Here is an 18,350-nt window from a genome sequence, read left to right as displayed (position 1 = left end):
AAGGGACCCTCAATGTCCTCTCCAATGTCCCCCCAGAGACTCCCCAATGTCCCCTCAGGGACCCCCCAATGTCCCCCCAATGTCTTCCCAGAGACACTTCCAATGTCCCCTCCAGGGACTCCCCCCAGTGTCCCCTCAAGGACTCCCCAGTGTCCCCCCCAGTGTCCCCCGCAGTGTTCCCTCAGGGTCCCCTCAGGGACTCCCCAGTGTCCCCTCCAAGGACCCCCCCAATGTCCCCTCAGGGACCCCCAATGTCCTCCCAGGGACCCTCCCAATGTCCTCCCCAATGTTGCCCCAGTGTCCCCACCCAGAGTCCCCTCAAGGAGCCCTCAATGACCCCCCTCAGGGACCCCCAACGTCCTCCCAAGTGACCCTTGGTGACACCCCATGACCTCCCCGTGCGTCCCCTGACCATCCCCTCCCACCCCATCCCGGTGTCCCCAAAGCCCCCAGACCCCTCTGGGGTGACACAGGACATGGAGCTCTCTCTTTATTGCCCCAGAAGGGAGGGGACCCCCGTGTCCCCAGCAGAGTCCCGCTGCCACCTTCGCCACCGAGCCAGCACCAGCCCGGGCTGGGAGCAGCCTCCAGAGGACACTGCCACCCACGGTGTCCCCGGGGGTGTCCCCGGGGCTCGGGGGTCACTTCTTGAGCAGCTGAGCCCGGGCCCGGTTGAGCTTCTCGGCCACAGCGCCGTCGGTGCCGGCCGAGCACCGCGACAGCACCAGGCTCATCTCGGCCTCGTTCTTGCGCTCGATGGCCGCCTCGGCCGCCTGCTCCAGGTCCCTGCAAGCGCCAGGGAGCCGCGTGGGGACAGCGCGGGGACAGTGCGGGGACAGCGCGGGGACAGCGTGGGGACAGTGCAGAGACAGCGCGGGGACAGGGGGCACCCCCAAACCCCCACCGCCCCTGAAAGCGCCACCCCAGCACCTCCTGGTGTCCCCTTCCCCCCGAATCCCCGCTCCTGCCGCCGCCCAGGGGATCCCAGCCGTGCCTTCCCCAGGTCCCCGTGTCCCCCCCTGTGTCCCCCCGGTGTTCCCCCAGTGTCCCCTGGTGTCCCCCGTGTCCCCCACGCACCCCACGAGCACGAAGGCCTTGACGCGCTGCTCGGGCGGCACGCGCGGCGCGTACTTGCGCGCCTCGTAGCGGTTGTGGTGCTTCACCGCCACCTCCACGAAGGGCTGGGGCACAGGGGAGAGCAGCGTGAGGAGAGCAGCAGGGAGGGGGGAGGAAGAGGATGGGAGGGCAGGAGAAGGGAGGAAGAAGATGGGGAGATGGAGGGGGAGGAAAAGGGTGGAAAAGCAGGAATGGGAAGGGAATGGGAGGGGTGAGGAGGGAAGGAGGAATGGGAGAGATGGAGGGGGAGGAAGAGGATGGGAGAGGAGGAAGAGGGTGGGAGAGAGGGAGAGGGGAGGAAGGGGATGAGAGGGTTGGAGAGAGGAGGAAAAGGATGGTGGCGGTGAAAAGAGGAGGAAGAAGGATGGGAAGCCAAGGATGGGAGGGCTGGAGAAGGAGGAAGAGATGGAGAGGGGAGGAAAATGGTGGAAAAGCAGGAATGGGAAGGGAATGGGAGGGGTGAAGAGGGGAGGAGGAATGGGAGATGGAAAGGGGAGGAACAGGATGAGAGGAAGAAGATGGAAAGGATGGAGAGGGGAGGAAGAGGATGGGAGAGCTCAAGAGGAGTGGATGGGGACGGGAGAACTGCAACGGGGAGGAAGAGGATGGGAAGGCAAGGACAGGAGGGCTGGAGAGGAGGAAGAGGATGAGAGAGTTGGAGAGGAGAGGAAGAGGATGGGAGGGCTGGAGAGAGGAGGAAAATGATGGAAAGGATGGAGGGGGGAGGAAGAGGATGGGAGGGTTGGAGAGGAAAGAGTGTGGAGGAGTTGGAATAGGGAGGAAGAGGATGGGAGAGCTCAAGAGGAGTGGAAGGGGATGGGAGAACTGGAATGGGGAGGAAAGGATGGGAAGGCAAGGACAGGAAGGCTGGAGAAGGAGGAAGAGGATGGGAGGGTTGGAGAAGGGAGGAAGAAGGTGGGAAGGGCAGGGAGGGAAGAGGATGGTGGAGCTGGAGAGGGGAGGAAGAGCATGGGAGAGAGGGAATGGGGAGGAAGGGGATGGGAGAGCAGGAGCAGGAGGAAGGGGATGGTAGAACTGGCGATGGGAGGAAGATGATGGGAGGGCAGGGAGAAGAGGAAGATGATGGGAGGACAATAAGGGTCCCTCCTCAGCAGCCCAAGCTCTCACCAGGTACCCAATGGGCGACTTCTTGCTCTTGGAGAACTTCTCCACCTCGTCCCAGTCCCCGCGCGTGGCCAGGGCGTTGATCTTCAGCCACCAGTACCTGGGCACGGGGGTCAGTGCCGGCCCTGGGGGTCCCCCGGCCCCCCCGGGCCCGTCCTCACCTCTTGTCTGGGATCCTGAAGTCCCGGTAGAGCTGCTCGGCGCGCTTGTGGTGCCCGTCCAGGATCAGCGTGGCCACCGTGTCATGCAGGGACAGGTCCAGGTAGGGCTTGTCCAGCTCCTCCTGCAGGTGCCGCTGCAGCCGCAGCAGCTTGATCTGCTCCTCCGTGGCCTGGGGACACGGGGACAGGGACCGGTCTGGCCTCAGCCGCCATCCCCGGCCCCGCCCTGACCCAGCCCCCATGGCCCTGAACCAGCCCTGAGGTCCCTGTCCCAGCCCCAGGGTCTCTGTCCCAGTTCCAGGGTCTTTGTCCCAGCCCCAGGGTCTCCATCCCAGCTTTGGGGTCCCTGTCCCAGCCCTGTCCCATCCTCACTGTCCCTGTCCCAGCCCCGATGTCCCCATGCCAGCCATGCCCCTGGACAGCCAGCCACACCCACCCAGCCCTGTCCCTGTGGCAGGGACGGGTGTCCCCGGTGTCCCCGGTGTCCCCGGTGTCCCCAGGCACTCCCACCTTGGCAGCGAAGTCGTTCTTGGCCTTGTAGAACTCGTCCAGGGCGCTCTGCAGGGCGGCCACGCGGCCCTCGATCCGCTGGGAACGGCACCGGCACGGGCAGGGACATGGCACGGCCAGGGACACGGCAGGGACACGGCATGGCACAGACATGGGCATGGCACGGCACAGAGAGGACACAGACAGGGCATGAACACGGACATGTCATTCCCTGGTTGGAATCCTGACCCCCCTGGGTGGGATCCCTGGATAGATCCTGAATCCCTGGGTGGAATCCTGACTCCTGGAAAGGATTCCTGGATAGATCCAGGAGCCTTCTGGGGGCAATTTGGGGTCTGAGGGAGCCTTTTGGGGGCATTTTAGGGTCTGGGGGAGCCTTTTGGGGGCGTTTTGGGGTCTGGGGGAGCCGTTTGGGGGTGTGGGTGGGTTTTTCCCTGGCTCCCCGCCGTTCCCCGGGCCCATCCCGGGGCTCCCGCCCTCCGGTCCCCGCTGACCCTCTCGGAGTAGCCCGAGTGCACGTGGAAGTTGCCCAGCTCCTGGTGGTTGTCGTCCTGGTTGTACAAATCCTTCAGCGTCTCCCGCTCCTGGTGCCGGCAGAACTGAGCGGGAACGGGAAAATCGGGAATTGGGGGGACTGGGGAGACATCCAGGGGGACAGAGGGACACCCAGAGGGGAGCAGGGGGACACCCAGGGGGACAGGAGGTTTTGGGATTTGGGATGGAGGGAATTCTGGCATTGGGATGGGGGAATGGCAGGGAGCTGCCAGGGAAAAGTGGGAGGGGATTCAGGAGGGGTTTTGGGTGGCTCACGGGATTTTTGAGGTGGCCTCAGGGGATTTTTGGGGTGACTCAGGGGATTTTCGGGGGGCTCAGGGGGTTGTTGGGGTCCCTGACCTGGCGGTACAGGCTGAGGGCCACGGGCTGGTTCTGCAGGGTCATGAAGAACGTGCCGCGGTTGAGCTCGTTCTTGAGGTGCAGCACCACCGTGTACACTGGGGACAGGGACAGGGGACAGAGAGGGGACAGAGGGGACAGGGGGGACAGAAGGGTTTTGGTCAGGTTTGTTCCTGCACCTCCTGATCCCCTCTGTGCCCCCCTGACCCTCCGTGGGCCCCATAATGTTCCCAAGGGATGGATCCAGAGTACAAAATATTCCCAAGAGGCACCTCTAGACCCCAAAATGCCCTCCCAGACCCCAAAGGGCTCCCCCAAACCCAAAGGGCTCCTCCCTGACCCCAGGCTGTCCCCGCTGTCCCCAGCCTCACCCAGGTCGGTGTCCCCACTCTCAATGGCCTTGCCCAGGGCCAGTTTGCTCCGTTTCATCTTCAGCAGCAGCGGCACCTGCTCGCCCGAGCGCGGCTCGTACTCCAGCAGCTGGGGACAGCAGTGTCACCAAAGGGTGGCCTGTGTCCTCACAGGGACAGCAGTGTCACCGGGGCTGGCCCGTGTCCCCCGTGTCCCCACCTTGATGGCCAGCCCGTGTCCTCACAGGGACAGCAGTGTCACCAGGGGTGGCCCGTGTCCCCCGTGTCCCCACCTTGATGGCCAGCTCGGCGCGGCCGCAGTCGTAGGCGCGCGTGGCGATGTCCGAGTAGGAGATGCCCGCGGTGTCCCCCAGCTTCTGGTTGATGGCCTGGGCCACCTCCTCATCAGATTTGTCCTTCTGCTGCACCTGTGGGGACGGCCACGAGCATCCCAGTGTCCCCAGGAGGGCTCAGCCTGTCCCCAGGTGTCCCCAGGAGGGCTCAGCCTGTCCCCAGGTGTCCCCAGTGTCCCCAGGTGTCCCCAGTGTCCCCAGTGTCCCCACACCTTGTAGCAGGCCCAGTGTGCCAGGATGCGGCTGACGCCCTGGATCTCCGGCAGCCGCAGGAACTCGCAGATGCGGATGGCCAAGGGGTACAGGCGGCGCAGGACCAGCCTGGGGACACCGGGGACAGGGGACACACTGAGGATCAGGGGGACATGGAGGGGACAGGGGGACACATTTGGGGGACATGGAGGGGACAGGGGACATGGAGGAGACAGGGGGACATGGAGGGGACAGGGGACACATGAGGGGGTCAGGGGGACACAGGAGGGGTCAGGGGACACACTGGGGGTTAAGGGGACATGGAGGGGACAGGGGACACATGAGAGGGTCCAGGGGACACAGGACGGGTCAGGGGACACACTGAGGATCAAGGGGACATGGAGGGGACAGGGGACATGGAGGGGTCAGGGGAACACATGAGGGGTAAGGGGACACACTGGGGGTCAGGGGGACATGGAGGGGACAGAGGGACACATTGTGGGGGTCCCCAAGTGCTTGGAGCTGCTGAGGCCCTGGATATGGGAATGGGATGGGGACTGTGAGATGGGGACCTCAGAATGGGAACTGTGGGATGGGGACTGCAGGACAGGGATTGAAAGATGGGAACCTTGGAATGGGGAATGTGGGACAGGGAATTTGGGATGGGAGCCCTGCAATGAGGAATTTGGAATGGGGACTGTGACATGGGGACACTGGCATGGGGACACTGGCATAGGGACACTGGCATGGGGAGTGTGGCATGCCAAAGGGGGGACACAGAATTCGGGCTGGGAGCTGTGGGAAGGCCAGGGCCGCGCTCCCACCTGTCCAGCAGCACCTCAATGGTGAGCTGCTTGTATCTGCAGGGACAGTCAAGGCACATTTGGGATCAGATGGCCCCAGGAAGGCCCCGGCCCCACAGGTCCCCAGTAGGATATCCCAGTAGGATATCCCAGTAGGATATTCCAGTAGGACATCCCAGTAGGATACTGCGTGAAGGTGAGCGGGATCCCGATCTGGTAGTCCCGGATGGCGTTGAGCACCCGCAGGTCCTGGCACATCCGCACGAACCCCTCCGGGGGAAACTTGTCCAGGAAACACTTCCCAAAGGAGGCTGCCTGCAGGATCGGGGGGAAAATCAGGGAAAACCCTTCAGCTGCAGCCTCCCTCCTCCTCCTCCTCCCGCTGGCTCACCCTGAGCAGGGATTTCTGCGTGTCGGGCTCGTGCTCGTAGCCCGCGGCCTCGATGCACTGGCCCACGGCCTCGGGGAGCAGCTGCTGCTCCCGGATCTCCCGCAGGTACTCGTCGGCCTTCTGGCTCTCCTTCTGCAGGGAAGAGGGCATGGGAGCCCCTGGGGCAGGGAGCCCTGGGGCAGGGAGCCCTGGGGCAGGGAGCCCGGGGCTCTCACCCCAGCGAGCCCCGGGCAGGGCGGTACCTCGTACTCCTTCTGTGCCTCCAGCAGCAGAGCGCCCGGAGCCATGGAGGCGATGCGGAAAATCTCCTGGCTGGCTTCTGCAGGGTCCAACAGGGGGGGTAAACACGGGATAAAAGGATCAGACACAGCATGAGGGGCTGCTCCAGCCCGGGGGTGGCACTGGATCCCACTGCCACAACCTGGCAGCATCCCCCAGCACCAGGATAATGGAATGGGTTGGGTGGGAAGGGATCTGAAATCCCAACTATTCCACCCCATCCATGGACACTCCCACTATCCCAGGTGGATCCAGCCTGGCCTTGGGCACTGCCAGGGATCCAGGGGCAGCCACACCAAAGCTGGGAATTCCAGCCCAGCCCCTCCCCACCCTCCCAGGCAGCAATTCCTGCACAAGATCCCAGCCCAATCTCCCCTTTCCCAGTGGGAGCCATTCCCTGTGTCCTGTCCCTCCATCCCTTGTCCCCAGTCCCTCTGCAGCTCTCCTGGAGCCCCTGCAGGGACTCTGAGGATTCCCTGGAATTTTCCCTTCTCCCGGTGAACATTCCCAGCTCTCCCAGGCTGGCTCCAGAATCCCAGACAGGTTTAGGTGTGGAAGGACCTTAAATCCCATCCCATTCCACCAGGGACGCCTCCCACTGTCCCAGGCTGCTCCAAGCCCCTCCCAACCTTGTCCAACCTCGGACCCTTCCAGGGCTGGGGCACCCCCAGCTCCTCCGGGAATTCCTGTGCCAGGTTCCCACATCCCAGGGGCAGGGAGGGCTGGGATCCTCAGGATCCTCACCTGGGATCTCGTGCAGGAACTCGTGGGAGGTGCGGGACAGGATCCGGACCCCGTCCAGCTCGGGCACCAGGTAGGAATCCTCATCCAGGACAAAGCTGGGATCCCGCTAAGGGCTGGAGCATGGACACGGCTCCGGAGAGGGAGGGAATCCCACGGGATGGGGGAAGCACCTGGGAGCAACCCAAGGGATGGGGAAAGGACAGGAAAGGATCTGGGAGCCAGAGAGGAGGTTGGAATGTCCCATGGGACAGGGAAAGGATCTGGGAGAATCCCACGGGACAAGAAAGGATCTGGGAGCCAGAGTGGGGCTGGGAACATCTCATGGGACAGGGAAAGGACTTGGGAATATCTCAGAAAAGGACCTGGGAGCATCCCATGGAACAGAAAAGGACCTGGGAGCCAGAGCAGAGCTTGGAACATCCCATGGGACAGAGAAAGGACTTGGGAACATCCCATGGAAATGAAAAGGATCTGGAAGCCAGAGTGGAGCTTGGAACATCCCATAGAACAGGGAACGGACTTGGGAGCCACTGTAGGAGTTGGGAGCTTCCCATGGGACAGGGGAAAGACTTGGGAACATCCCAGAAAAGGACCTGGGACCATCCCACGGGACACAAAAGGACCTGGAAGTCAGAGTGGAGCTGGGAACATCCCATGGGACAGGGAAAAGGACCTGGGGATATCCCATGGCACAGGGGAAGGACTTGGGAACATCCCCTGGGCCAGGAAAGGACGTGGGGGCTCCCTGGGGACAGGGCAGGTGCAGGGGCAGTGTGGGGTGCCAGAGGAGGCGGCAGCAGCGTCCCTGCTCCCCAAGGATACCGGATGCACTCCGAGGAGTTGCCCACCACCATCAGCTGCCGCTCCCAGGCCAGCACCACGGCCCGCTGCCGGCTGCGGGGCCGCGTGCACCTGCGGGACCCGGCCCTGTTAACCCTGACCCCATAAACCCTGATCCCACTAACCCTGACCCCGTTAACCCCGACCCCGCAAACCCTGACCCTGCGAACCCTGACCCTGCTAACCCTGACCCCATAAACCCTCACCCCATAAACCCTGACCCCGTTAACCCCGACCCTATAAACCCCAACCCCGTAAACCCTGACGTCGTTAACCCTGACCCAGTTAACCCCGACCCAACAAACCCCAACTCCATTAAACCCTGACCCTGTTAGCCCTGACCCCATCAACCCTGACCCTGTTAACCCCAACCCTATAAACCCTGACCCTATAAACCCCGACCACATAAACCCCGACCCCATAAACCCCGACCCCGTTAACCCCGACCCTGTTAATCCTGATCCTATAAACCCCGACCCCACAAACCCTGACCCCACAAACCCTGACCCCACGAACCCCGACCCCATGAACCCCGACCCCACTAATCCCAACCCCATTAACCCTGACCCCATGAACCCTGACCCCATTAACCATGACCCCACAAAACCTGACCTCATTAACCCTGACCCCACAAACCCAACCCCACAAACCCTGGCCCAAATAAACCCCAACCCCACAGACCCTGACCCCACAGACCCCGACCCCGTTAACCCTGAGCCCATAAACCCTGAGCCCACGAACCCCGACCCCAGGGACGGCCGGGGGTGCCGGGTGCTGCTCACCAAACCATCTGCTTGGGTGGGGATCGGACACCCGTGTTGAACTCACAGAACTTCTCCTGCGGGAGAGGAGAGGAGAGGGGTCAGTGCCTGGCATCACAGAAAGTCCGAAATTCTCAGTCAAAATTTGGGGCAAAATCCCCCCCAAGTAACACCCGACCTTCCCAATGTTTGGGGAAAAATCTCCCCCAAACCACCCCCAAAATTCCAAATTTGGGGTCAAAGCCCCAAATCTCCCCAGAACCCTGAAACTTTGGGGTAAAACATCCCCCAAAAAACCCCAAGATCCCCAAATTTAGGATCCACTCAAAGCCCTGGGACTCCCAAACTGGGGCCAAACTCCCCAATTTGTGAGACTGTAACACAGACAAGAATTAACAAACATTGACCAAACCCCATGACAAAATCTCACACAGAAGATTCATCAAGCACTTCTCAAAATGGCTTAATAACAGTGAGATGACTTTCCTGGACAAGCTTTGTAAAAGAAAAGGTTTTAATCATGACAAAAAGAATAAATTGATAGGACAAAGAAAACACTGGCACTTATTTAGGCAGTCCAAAAAAGGCCAGAGCTGCTCTGTGCTTGTCCTGAAGTACTGAATTAATGGCTTAGGAGGGTTCTAATGGGAAACGGGCACAGGTTTGGAGAAACAGCCCAAAGGTTCAAAGGCAGACTGAGCCTCCTCTCCTTGCCTAAAATGATTTTCCTGGGTGTGGAAAGGCTCCCCAGACGCCTCAGGCTCACCTTGAGCGAGGCTGAGCCCATCCAGACGGTGCCCGAGTCGCAGAAGAGCGCGAGGTGCCGGTGCGTGAAGGACACGGCCGCCTGCAGGAACGGCCCCGCCGAGGGGCTCAGCCCGGGGGGCGTCTGCGCGACACCGGGACACGGGGGGGGTCAGAGGGACACCCGGGGGACACCGGCAGGACAGGGGACACGGGGGGTCAGAGGGACACCCGGGGGACACCGGCAGGACAGGGGACACGGGGGGTCAGAGGGACACCCGGGGGACACCGGCAGGACAGGGGACATGGGGGGTCAGAGGGACACCCGGGGGACACCGGCAGGACAGGGGACCAGGGGGGGTCAGAGGGACACCCGGGGGACACCGGCAGGACAGGGGACACGGGGGGGGTCAGAGGGACACCCGGGGGACACCGGCAGGACAGGGGACACGGGGGGTCAGAGGGACACCTGGGGGACACCGGCAGGACAGGGGACATGGGGGGTCAGAGGGACACCCGGGGGACACCGGCAGGACACGGGGACTCAGAGTGACCCTCAAGTGACACAGGCAGGGCAGGGGGACTCGGAGTGACCCCCGAGTGACACAGGCAGGACAGGGGGGGACACTGGGGGGACTCAGAGTGATCCCCAAGTGACATGGGCAGGACAGGGGGGTCCCTGCCTGCCCGCTCAGCTCGCAGCTCTTTTCCACGTTGGTGTCTGGGGTCAGGGGAGGAGGGAGGTGGGAGGGAGTGGAGGGGGCTGGGAGCATCCCATGGGATGGGGAAGGAGCTGGGAGGATCCTACAGGATGGGAAAAGGATCTGGGAGCATCCTGTGGGACAGGGAAAGGAGCTATGAGGATCCTGTGGGACAGGGAAAGGAGCTGGGAATATCCCATGGGATGAGAAAGGATCTGAGAATGTCCCATGGAACAGGGGAAGGACATGGAAATATCCTATAGGATGGGAAAAGGACCTGGGAATATCCCCTAGGACAGGGAAAGGACCTGGGCATATCCCATGGGACAGGGGAAGGATCTGGGAGCATCCTATGGAAAAAGGAAAGGATCTGGGAGCATCCTACAGCACAGGAGAGAAAGGGGAAGGGCCTGGGAGCATCCTATGGGACAAAGAAAGGACCTGGGAATATCTCATGGGACAGGAGGGACAGAGGAAGGACGTGGGAGTGACTGCGGGGGGCTGAGAGCATCCCACGGGACAGGGAAGGACTTGGGAATATCCCAATGACCTGGGAGCACTCCAGGGGACAGGAGAAGGAGCTGGGAGCACCCCAGGGGACAGTGGGGACAGTGCAGGCCCATCCCACGCTCCCTCACCACCACGGAGCAGGAGGTGTTGTCCAGCAGGAAGAGCTCCTGTCCCACGGCCAGCAGCACCACGGTCACCCTGTCCTGGGACAGCACGGCCCAGCACGGCGGCGGCTTCTGCAGCCCTGGGGACACGGGGACACCGTGGGACAGGGGGACACCCATGGGACAGGGGGACACCCATGGGGACAGGGGGACAGCCATGGGACAGGGGGACAGCCATGGAGACAACCATGGAACAGGGGGACACCGTGGGGACACAGGGACACCCATGGGACGGGGGGACAGAGGGGACAGTGTGATACCCCCAGGACAGGGGGACAGAGTGACACCCCTGGGACACAAGGGACAGCATGACACACCTTGGACACGTGGACAGTGTGACACCCCCAGGACAGGGGAACACAGGGACAGAGTGACACCCCTGGGACATGGGGACATAGGGACAGGGGGAAGGGATGAACAGAGAGGGACAGAGGGACAGCAGGGACACGGGGACAGCGTGACACCCCCGGGACATGGGGACAGTGTGACACCCCAAGACAGGGGCCCACGGGGAAAGGGATGGACAGAGAAGGACAGAAGGACAGCAGGGACAAGGGGACAAATGGGACAGTGGGATGGGACGGACAGGAAAGCAGTGGGGACAGAGGCCCAGGGGAACAGAGGGGATAGGGAGGGACAGAGGGACAGAAGGAGAACAGGGAGTACAGAGGGGACAGAGGGGGACAGGGGGACGGCAGGGACAGGGGGACACCCACCAGGGACCTCGGGCAGGCGGCGCAGCTTGAGGTCATCGATGTTGGTGGCCAGGGAGAAGCGCAGCGCGCCCGTCAGGATGGCCACGCCCGTGCCGAACTCCGTGTGGAAAACCTGCGCCTCCAGCACGTGGTTCTGCAGCACCTCCTGCGCCGGGACAGGCCGGGTGGGGCACGGGGACACCAGGGACACCGGGGACGCCATCAGGGCTCGGCTCGCACAGGCAGAGGAGGGGAACGCTCTGCCCTCCGGGATGGATCCCAGCTCCTTCCCCAGGGATGGGACAGCCCCCGGCTCCCCCTGGTGCCCCACGGGGCCGATCCTGCCTCCCCCAAATCCCACCCTGGACAAGGGGCACAGCAAGGGGGAAAGGGGAGATTGGGCTGGGATCTTGGCAAGGAATTCCTTGCTGGGAGGGTGGGGAGGGGCTGGGCTGGAATTCCCAGCTTTGCTGTGGCTGCCCCTGGATCCCTGGCAGTGCCCAGGGCCAGGCTGGATCCCCCTGGGACAGTGGGAGTGTCCCTGCCCAGGGCAGGGCCGGGATGGGACGGGCTGTGAGATCCCTTCCCACCCGCCCCACCCCAAATGCATTCCCAAATCCCACCCCAAATCCCGCCCCTCACGTTTCCCATGCTGAAGTGGCGCTTGAACTCGCAGAAGAGGTTGTAGACCAGCACGGTGCCGTCCTCCTGGATGCACAGCAGGTCCTCCCCCGCCGTCCAGCCCAGGTGCACCAGGCGGCCGCTCTTCCACTGGGAATGGCACGGGAAGGGTCAGCCCGGGCCAGGCACGGCCCTGCGGGGACACGCTGGGGACAGCGGCCCTGGCTGCGGCTGACAGCTGCTCCAGGGGCTGGACACAGCACCTGGGGGTCCAACAGCTCATCCCAAAGTCCAGCGTCTCATCCAGAGACCAAACACCTCATCCAGATGTCCCACACCACACCACGAGATCAAACACCTCATCCAAAAGTCCAACAGCTCATCCAAAGGGCTGACACCTCACCTGGAGGTCCAACACCTCATCCAGAGCTCCAACTCCTCATCCACAGCTCAGACACCTCATCCAGAGCTCAGACACCTCATCCAGAGCTCAGACACCTCATCCACAGCTCAGACTCCTCATCCAGAGCTCAGACTCCTCATCCAGAGCTCAGACACCTCATCCAGAGCTCAGACTCCTCATCCAGAGCTCTGACACCTCATCCAGAGCTCCAACACCTCATCCACAGCTCCAACACCTCATCCACAGCTCCAACACCTCATCCACAGCTCCAACGCCTCATCCACAGCTCAGACTCCTCATCCACAGCTCAGACTCCTCATCCAGAGCTCTGACACCCCCGCTGCCCTGGCTCTGTAGGTCCCTGCACTCGTGGCACTGTTCCTGCACAGCCCCAGGCAGGAGGGAGGGAGGATGTTCCTGTGCCTCCAATCTTCACCCCACCCTCCTCTCCCGTCTCTGGGCAGCAGGGAAAGGATTTTCCTGCTCCAAACCCATCCCATCCCCTTCTTCCTCCCTCACCAGCAGGGAAAGGAGGATGTTCCTGCTACTCCAGTGCTGCTGCTCCAACCTTATCCCATCCTTTGCTCCCAGCCCAGATCAGGGGGGAAGAAAAATGCTCCTGCTGCTTCAGTTCTGCTCCAACCCCCATCCCACCCCTGGGCGGCAGGGAAAGCATTCTCCTGCTCCAAACCCCATCCCACCCTCTTCTCTCAGACCCAAACAAGATGAAGAGAGGATTCTCCTCCTGCCCAATCCTGCTGCTCCAAACTCCACCCCATCCTCCTCTCCCATCCCTGGGCAGCAGGGAAAGGATTTTCCTGCTCCAAACCCACCCCATCCTCTTCTCCCCTCTCCCCCACCCTCCCACATCCCCTGCAGCCGGGGTGTCCTCCCTGCTCACCGGGACGCTGGCCAGGAGCAGCCCCGAGGCTGAGTAGATCTCCAGGAGCGGGCGGGCGCCGGGGGTCTTGTCCCGCCGGGAATTCCTCAGCAGGGCTGGGAGAGAAGGGGACGGTCCCTGAGCCATCAGTGCCACGGCCCCGGCCCGGGGGGCGGCTCGGGGGGGGCTGCACCCACCTATGGGACCCCCATACGGGGCAGCGGCCACCACGCAGTCCCGCAGGTCCTCCCGCAGCCCCCATTCCATGGAGTAGAGCTCCAGCTTCCTGCAGGGACACGGAGAGAGGGAGGGAGGGATGGACAGTCAGACAGATGGATAGATGGATGGACAGATGGACATGCAGCAGGCACAGGGATGGGGGAATCACAGATGGTGCCAACCCCAGAACCAGCCCTGGAACACTCCCAACAGACTCCCAGATCCCCCCGGGAATCCCCAGAGACCCCCAAGAATGTCGCAGACCAGCCCAAGGAGCCGAGACCACCTCAGGACCCCCCCAGCGACCACCCAGCCAACCCCAGGACCACCCTAAGACGCCTCAACCACCCCTGGGACCCCTCAGCCACCCCCGGGACCCCCTTCCCAGCCAGCCCCGAGACCCACGGGCACCACGAGACCCCTCCAGGAAACCCCCAAACCCCACAGACACCCCCGGGCCCCCTCCCAGCCCGAGGAGCCCCAACCCCAGGGACCCCCAGGGACCACCCAGGGACCCCCTCAGGCACCCCCAAACCGCACAGACACCCCCGGGCCCCCTCCCAGCCCGAGGAGCCCCAACCCCAGGGACCCCCAGGGACCACCCAGGGGCCTCTCAGGCACCCCCGCGCCTCCCGTCCCCGCCAGCCCCACGGCTACTCCAGAACCCCCGAACCAGCCCCAGAACCCCACTCCAGCCATCTCCGGGACCCCCTTCCCGGCCCTGCCATCGCCTCAGGCATCCCTGGAATCCCCGTTCCCATCCCGGGCATCCCCCCGAGCACCCCGGATCCCCGAGAGCCCCGGGCCGGTGCCGCCCCCGCTGCTCCTCACCTGTAGAAGGTCTCCTCGCCCAGCGGGTTCCAGTTGGCCGTGTAACAATCCATGGCGGGGCCGGGACGGGGGAACCGGGATGGGACGAGGGGAACCGGGACCGGGATCGGGACCCGGCGGTCCCGGCGCTCCCCTCACGGCGCCGCGCCCCGCACGTCGCGCCGTGACGCCGGGCTGGGCGCCGCCATCTTGGGTGAGGGCAGCGGGAAAGGGGAATCACCGCCATCTTGGGTGAGGGCACGGGGAGGAGAATGGGGGCACAGCCGCCATCTTGAGTGAGGGCAGCCAGAAAGGGGAACCGCCGCCATCTTGGGTGAGGGCACAGGCCTCGTCCACCGAAGTGTCGCTTGTCCCCCAAAGTGTCTCGTGTCCCCAAAGATTTCCCGTCTCCCCCAAAACCTCCCTTGTCCCCCAGTGTGTTCCCAGTTCCCAAGAGGCCTCTTATCCCAAAGGTGTCCCCCAAGATGTCCCCCGTTCCCTCAGGGCACCCCTCAAGGAATCCCTTCTCTCACCAAGTGTTTGCTGTCCCCTTTACCCCAGGGGATGTCCCCCAGTCCCCAAGACGTCCCTTGTCACACACAGCGTTCCCACAGGTCTCTCTTTATTGCCCGCTGCTGGAAATCCAGGAAGGGGTGCCATGTGCAGGGTCGGAGTGCTGCGGTGGAGTGCCACGGCAGTGCCACGCGTGCCAGGCCGGGGTGCTGTGGCGGTGCCTCGTGTGCCGGGATTGCGGTGCCGCTGTGCCAGGATCGGGGTGGCGGTGCTGGGGTGATGCCCGGTGTCCCGGGGCCGGGTTTGGGGTGCCCTACCGGTGCCAGGGGTCGGGTGCCACGGCAGCGCCACGCGTGCCACGGCAGCGCCTCATGCCCTGGGCTCACGGTGCTGGGGGTGCCACGGCTGCGTGCCAGCTTTGGGGCGCCGTGCTGGGCTCCCGGTCCCGGTGCCAGCGCCGCCCTCCCAGCCCCTACTTGGCGCCGTCGCCCAGCTCGTAGCGGTAGTGGAAGATCTGGAAGTTGAGCAGGGTGCCCAGCAGCGAGGGGTACGAGGCGCCCACCTTGCGGAAGCCCTGCCCCTCGTAGAGCCGCTGCGCCGCCACCTGCACCATGGAGGTGCTGAGCACCACGGCGCCAAAGCCGCGGGCACGGGCGAAGCCCAGCACCTCCCGGCACAGCGCCCGCGCCAGCCCGCGGCCCCGGTGCTCGCGGCTCACCGACATCCTCTTCAGCTCCAGCTCGCCGCGGCCCGCGGGCAGCGCCGCCACCATGCCCGCCACGGCGCCGCCCTCCTCGGCCACCCAGAAGCAGCGGTCGGGCGGGCGCAGGTACGTGCCGGGCACGTCGCACAGGTCGGTGCCCAGCGCCTCGCGCACGTACTCGGCGCTGAGCGAGCGCACCAGCACCCACAGCAGCACCAGCGCCAGCGCCACCGCGCCCAGCCCCAGCACCCAGGAGCCGGCGGCGGCGCGGGCGGCCACGAAGACGGCGAGCAGCGCCAGACGCACCCGCGCCGCACGCAGCACGTGCCGGAAGCCGGCCGGGGCGTGCTCCAGGATGCCGCGGGCGAAGAGCGCCCGCACCGCCTCGTAGTCCTGCTCCTGGTACTGCCGGATGCGGAACGACGCCATGGGGGCACCTGCGGGGCGGGACAGGGGGGTCAGGGCAGGGCCATGGATGGGGACACCCAGGATATCCCCAGATCCCATCTTTGGGATGGCACAGGGAGGTCAGGGCAGTGCCAGGGGGTGGGGATGCCCAGGGTTAAAGAGATCCTGGCCCTGATGTGGGACAGGGGGGTCAGGGCAGTGCCATGGATGGGGAACCCCAGGATATCCCCAGATCCCATCTTTAGGATGGCACAGGGGGGTTCAGGGCACTGCCCACCTTCACAGGGACCCCCAGAATACCCCCAGCCCCATCCCTGGAATGGCACAGGGGGGTGAGGGCAGTGCCAGTGCCGCTCCCACCCAGGGATCCCCAAAAAGCAAGGGGTAAGAAGTGGGGGCGGTCCCTTCCCCGCCTTGATGAGCCCTCAGGGGTTCATCCCCCAGCCCAGCCGGGCCGGGGCTGTCACCGGGACACCCGCGGTGGGCAGCAGGGGCACTGGGGGGCACAGGGGAAGAGCAGCAGGGTCTGGGGGTGCCCCCCGCCTCCCCGGGAGCCCGGAACTCACCGGGAGCCGCGGCGCGACCAGCCCCGGGCAAAGGTGGGCAGCCCGTGGGCACCGTCCTTTGCCCGCCGTGCCGTGCCAGAGCGGGGCAAAGGGACACGGGGGGGGGGGGGCACGGGCACAGGAGGGGACACCGGGACAGGAGGGGGCACCGGGACGGGAGGGGACACCGGGACGGGAGGGGACACCGGAACAGCCCCCCCCGGGGCCGCTCAGGGTTTTTGGGGGAGCTGGACCAGGGAAAGGGGTCCCAAACCCCGAGGGGGATGCACGGCCTCAACCCCCCTCCCCAAAAATCCCTCCCAGCCCCCCCTCTCCCCCCCCACCTGCTGCTACCGGCGCTGTCGCTCCTCAAACCGGGGCCGGCGGCTCTGCAGCTCCTCGGGGCAAACCGGGGGACCCTCACCGGGCCGCGAGGGGCTCGGTGACCCCCCCAGCACCCCGCCGAGGGGCTTTTTTTCGGGAGGGGGGGGTTGGTCTTTGTTACCCGCAACTCCCAGCCCGGCCTGTGCCGGCGGCTCCCAGCGCTGGAAGACGCAGGATGCGTTCAGCCCATTGTTCTGCGAGCCTTGGGGTGGCGGCTCGGTGGGGTTTGGGGGGTCTCCGGTGGCAGCACGGGGGGGGGTACCCCCGGTTTGGGCCGTGCCAGGCCGGCGGAGGCTCCGGTGGAGCGGCGAGCGCAGGCGCCGAGCGGGAGGCGCTGCCCCCGCCGATGCCGGGTGATGCCACAAACCCATCCCGGGAAGGTGGCGGGGTCACGGCGGGGGGGTCCGGGGGCAGCAGCGTCCGCGGAGGGCACGGGGGCCGCGGGCAGGGCCGGGGGGACACAGCCCGGGACCTCCATCCCCACAAATCCCCGGGATGGGGCAGCAATGGATCGCTACGGGTATGGAGGTGAAGGGGGGTGGGGGGCCAGCCCCTCCCGGAGTGGGGGTCCCCTCTGTAGGGACCCCCACGCCCTGCCCAGAGTCACCCCAGGGGGCTGGGGGGGTCACCGTGGTGATGATGGCCCCCTCCAGCCCCGTGCTGGAGCCTCCCCATGAGGATCCCGGTGGTTTTGGGGACCCCCATGGTGCTGGGGGACCCCCCGAGGAACGGCTCAGCGCAGTGTTGGGGACAGTCCTTTATTTGGGGAAGGGGGACAGCCATGGGAGGGTCCCCTGAGCAGCCCCCTGTCCCCCGGGGGACATGGTGGCGTCAGGGCCGAGCAGGGCACGGCCCCCGCCCGGCAGCACCTCCGGAGGGGTAAAGGGGGCCACCCCAATCCCCTTTTTGGGGTACCCTGCAGACCCCCCAGTGCCCCCCGGCTTTCCTTGGCACTCGGGGTGCTCTGGGGGCTCAGAGGGTGCCGGCTCTGCTGGTGGCTCCCGATGGCTCAGACCGTGACCCCACGGCCCCCGCAGCCCCCAGACCCCCTCTCGTTGTCCCCAAAGTCCCAACACGCTCCCAGTGCCCCCCGGACCCTTCCAGTGCATCCATGCTCCCACAACTTCCCGGACCCGCACAGCCCGGGCACCCTCTGGACCCCCCACCCTGGAGACCCCCGCGCTGTGCCAGCACTGCTGGACCCCCGCACTGTCCCCAAAGTCCCCAGAACTTCGCGGACCTCCCCAGGCACCTCACGGTCCAGCAGCCCCCAGACCATCCCAGCACTGTGGCAACCCCACTCTCAGGCCCCCACTGTCCCCGTGCTGCAGGAACCCCCCGGTGTCCCCTCGGTGTCCCCCCCCGTGTCCCCCGGTCCTCCCGGTGTCCCCCCGTGTCCCCGAGCCCCCCCAGTGTCCCCCCAGCCCCGCCCCCTTCGCGCTACCGATGAATAGCCCATCCTATTGGCTCCCGCTGCTGCCATGCCCCGCCCCTCCCTCCGCCAGCAGCCAATAGCCGGGCAGAGATGAGG

At 64.9% G+C, this 18,350-nt stretch overlaps 2 protein-coding genes across 2 annotated transcripts; both read right to left on the bottom strand.

Annotated features, from left to right (window-relative positions):
- Positions 1-465: 465 nt before the first annotated feature.
- On the bottom strand, positions 466-14,664 carry VPS16 (VPS16 core subunit of CORVET and HOPS complexes). Its single transcript, XM_063401297.1, has 24 exons — positions 14,288-14,664; positions 13,435-13,523; positions 13,259-13,353; positions 11,976-12,104; positions 11,355-11,499; positions 10,603-10,718; positions 9,286-9,408; positions 8,541-8,596; positions 7,741-7,830; positions 6,919-7,013; positions 6,138-6,214; positions 5,896-6,027; positions 5,692-5,819; positions 5,526-5,561; positions 4,722-4,830; positions 4,450-4,584; positions 4,178-4,286; positions 3,807-3,904; positions 3,407-3,511; positions 2,913-2,990; positions 2,403-2,572; positions 2,245-2,341; positions 1,078-1,181; positions 466-786 (listed from the first exon to the last, which is right to left on the bottom strand). The coding sequence occupies exons 1-24, from the start codon at positions 14,338-14,340 to the stop codon at positions 642-644; spliced, it is 2,514 nt and encodes an 837-aa protein (XP_063257367.1). The 5' UTR covers positions 14,341-14,664; the 3' UTR covers positions 466-641.
- A 207-nt stretch (positions 14,665-14,871) lies between these two features.
- On the bottom strand, positions 14,872-17,164 carry NAT8 (N-acetyltransferase 8 (putative)). The gene is made up of 3 exons (XM_063401298.1): positions 16,941-17,164; positions 16,780-16,833; positions 14,872-15,919 (listed from the first exon to the last, which is right to left on the bottom strand). Exon 3 carries the CDS (start codon positions 15,909-15,911, stop codon positions 15,252-15,254), a length of 660 nt encoding a protein of 219 aa, XP_063257368.1. The 5' UTR covers positions 15,912-15,919; positions 16,780-16,833; positions 16,941-17,164; the 3' UTR covers positions 14,872-15,251.
- Positions 17,165-18,350: the final 1,186 nt, after the last annotated feature.

Source organism: Prinia subflava, chromosome 7 (genome assembly GCF_021018805.1).
Source record: "Prinia subflava isolate CZ2003 ecotype Zambia chromosome 7, Cam_Psub_1.2, whole genome shotgun sequence".
Classification (NCBI taxonomy): domain Eukaryota; kingdom Metazoa; phylum Chordata; class Aves; order Passeriformes; family Cisticolidae; genus Prinia; species Prinia subflava.
Note: the sequence above shows the minus strand (reverse complement) of the source record. Positions and strands in the feature narration are given on the sequence as shown.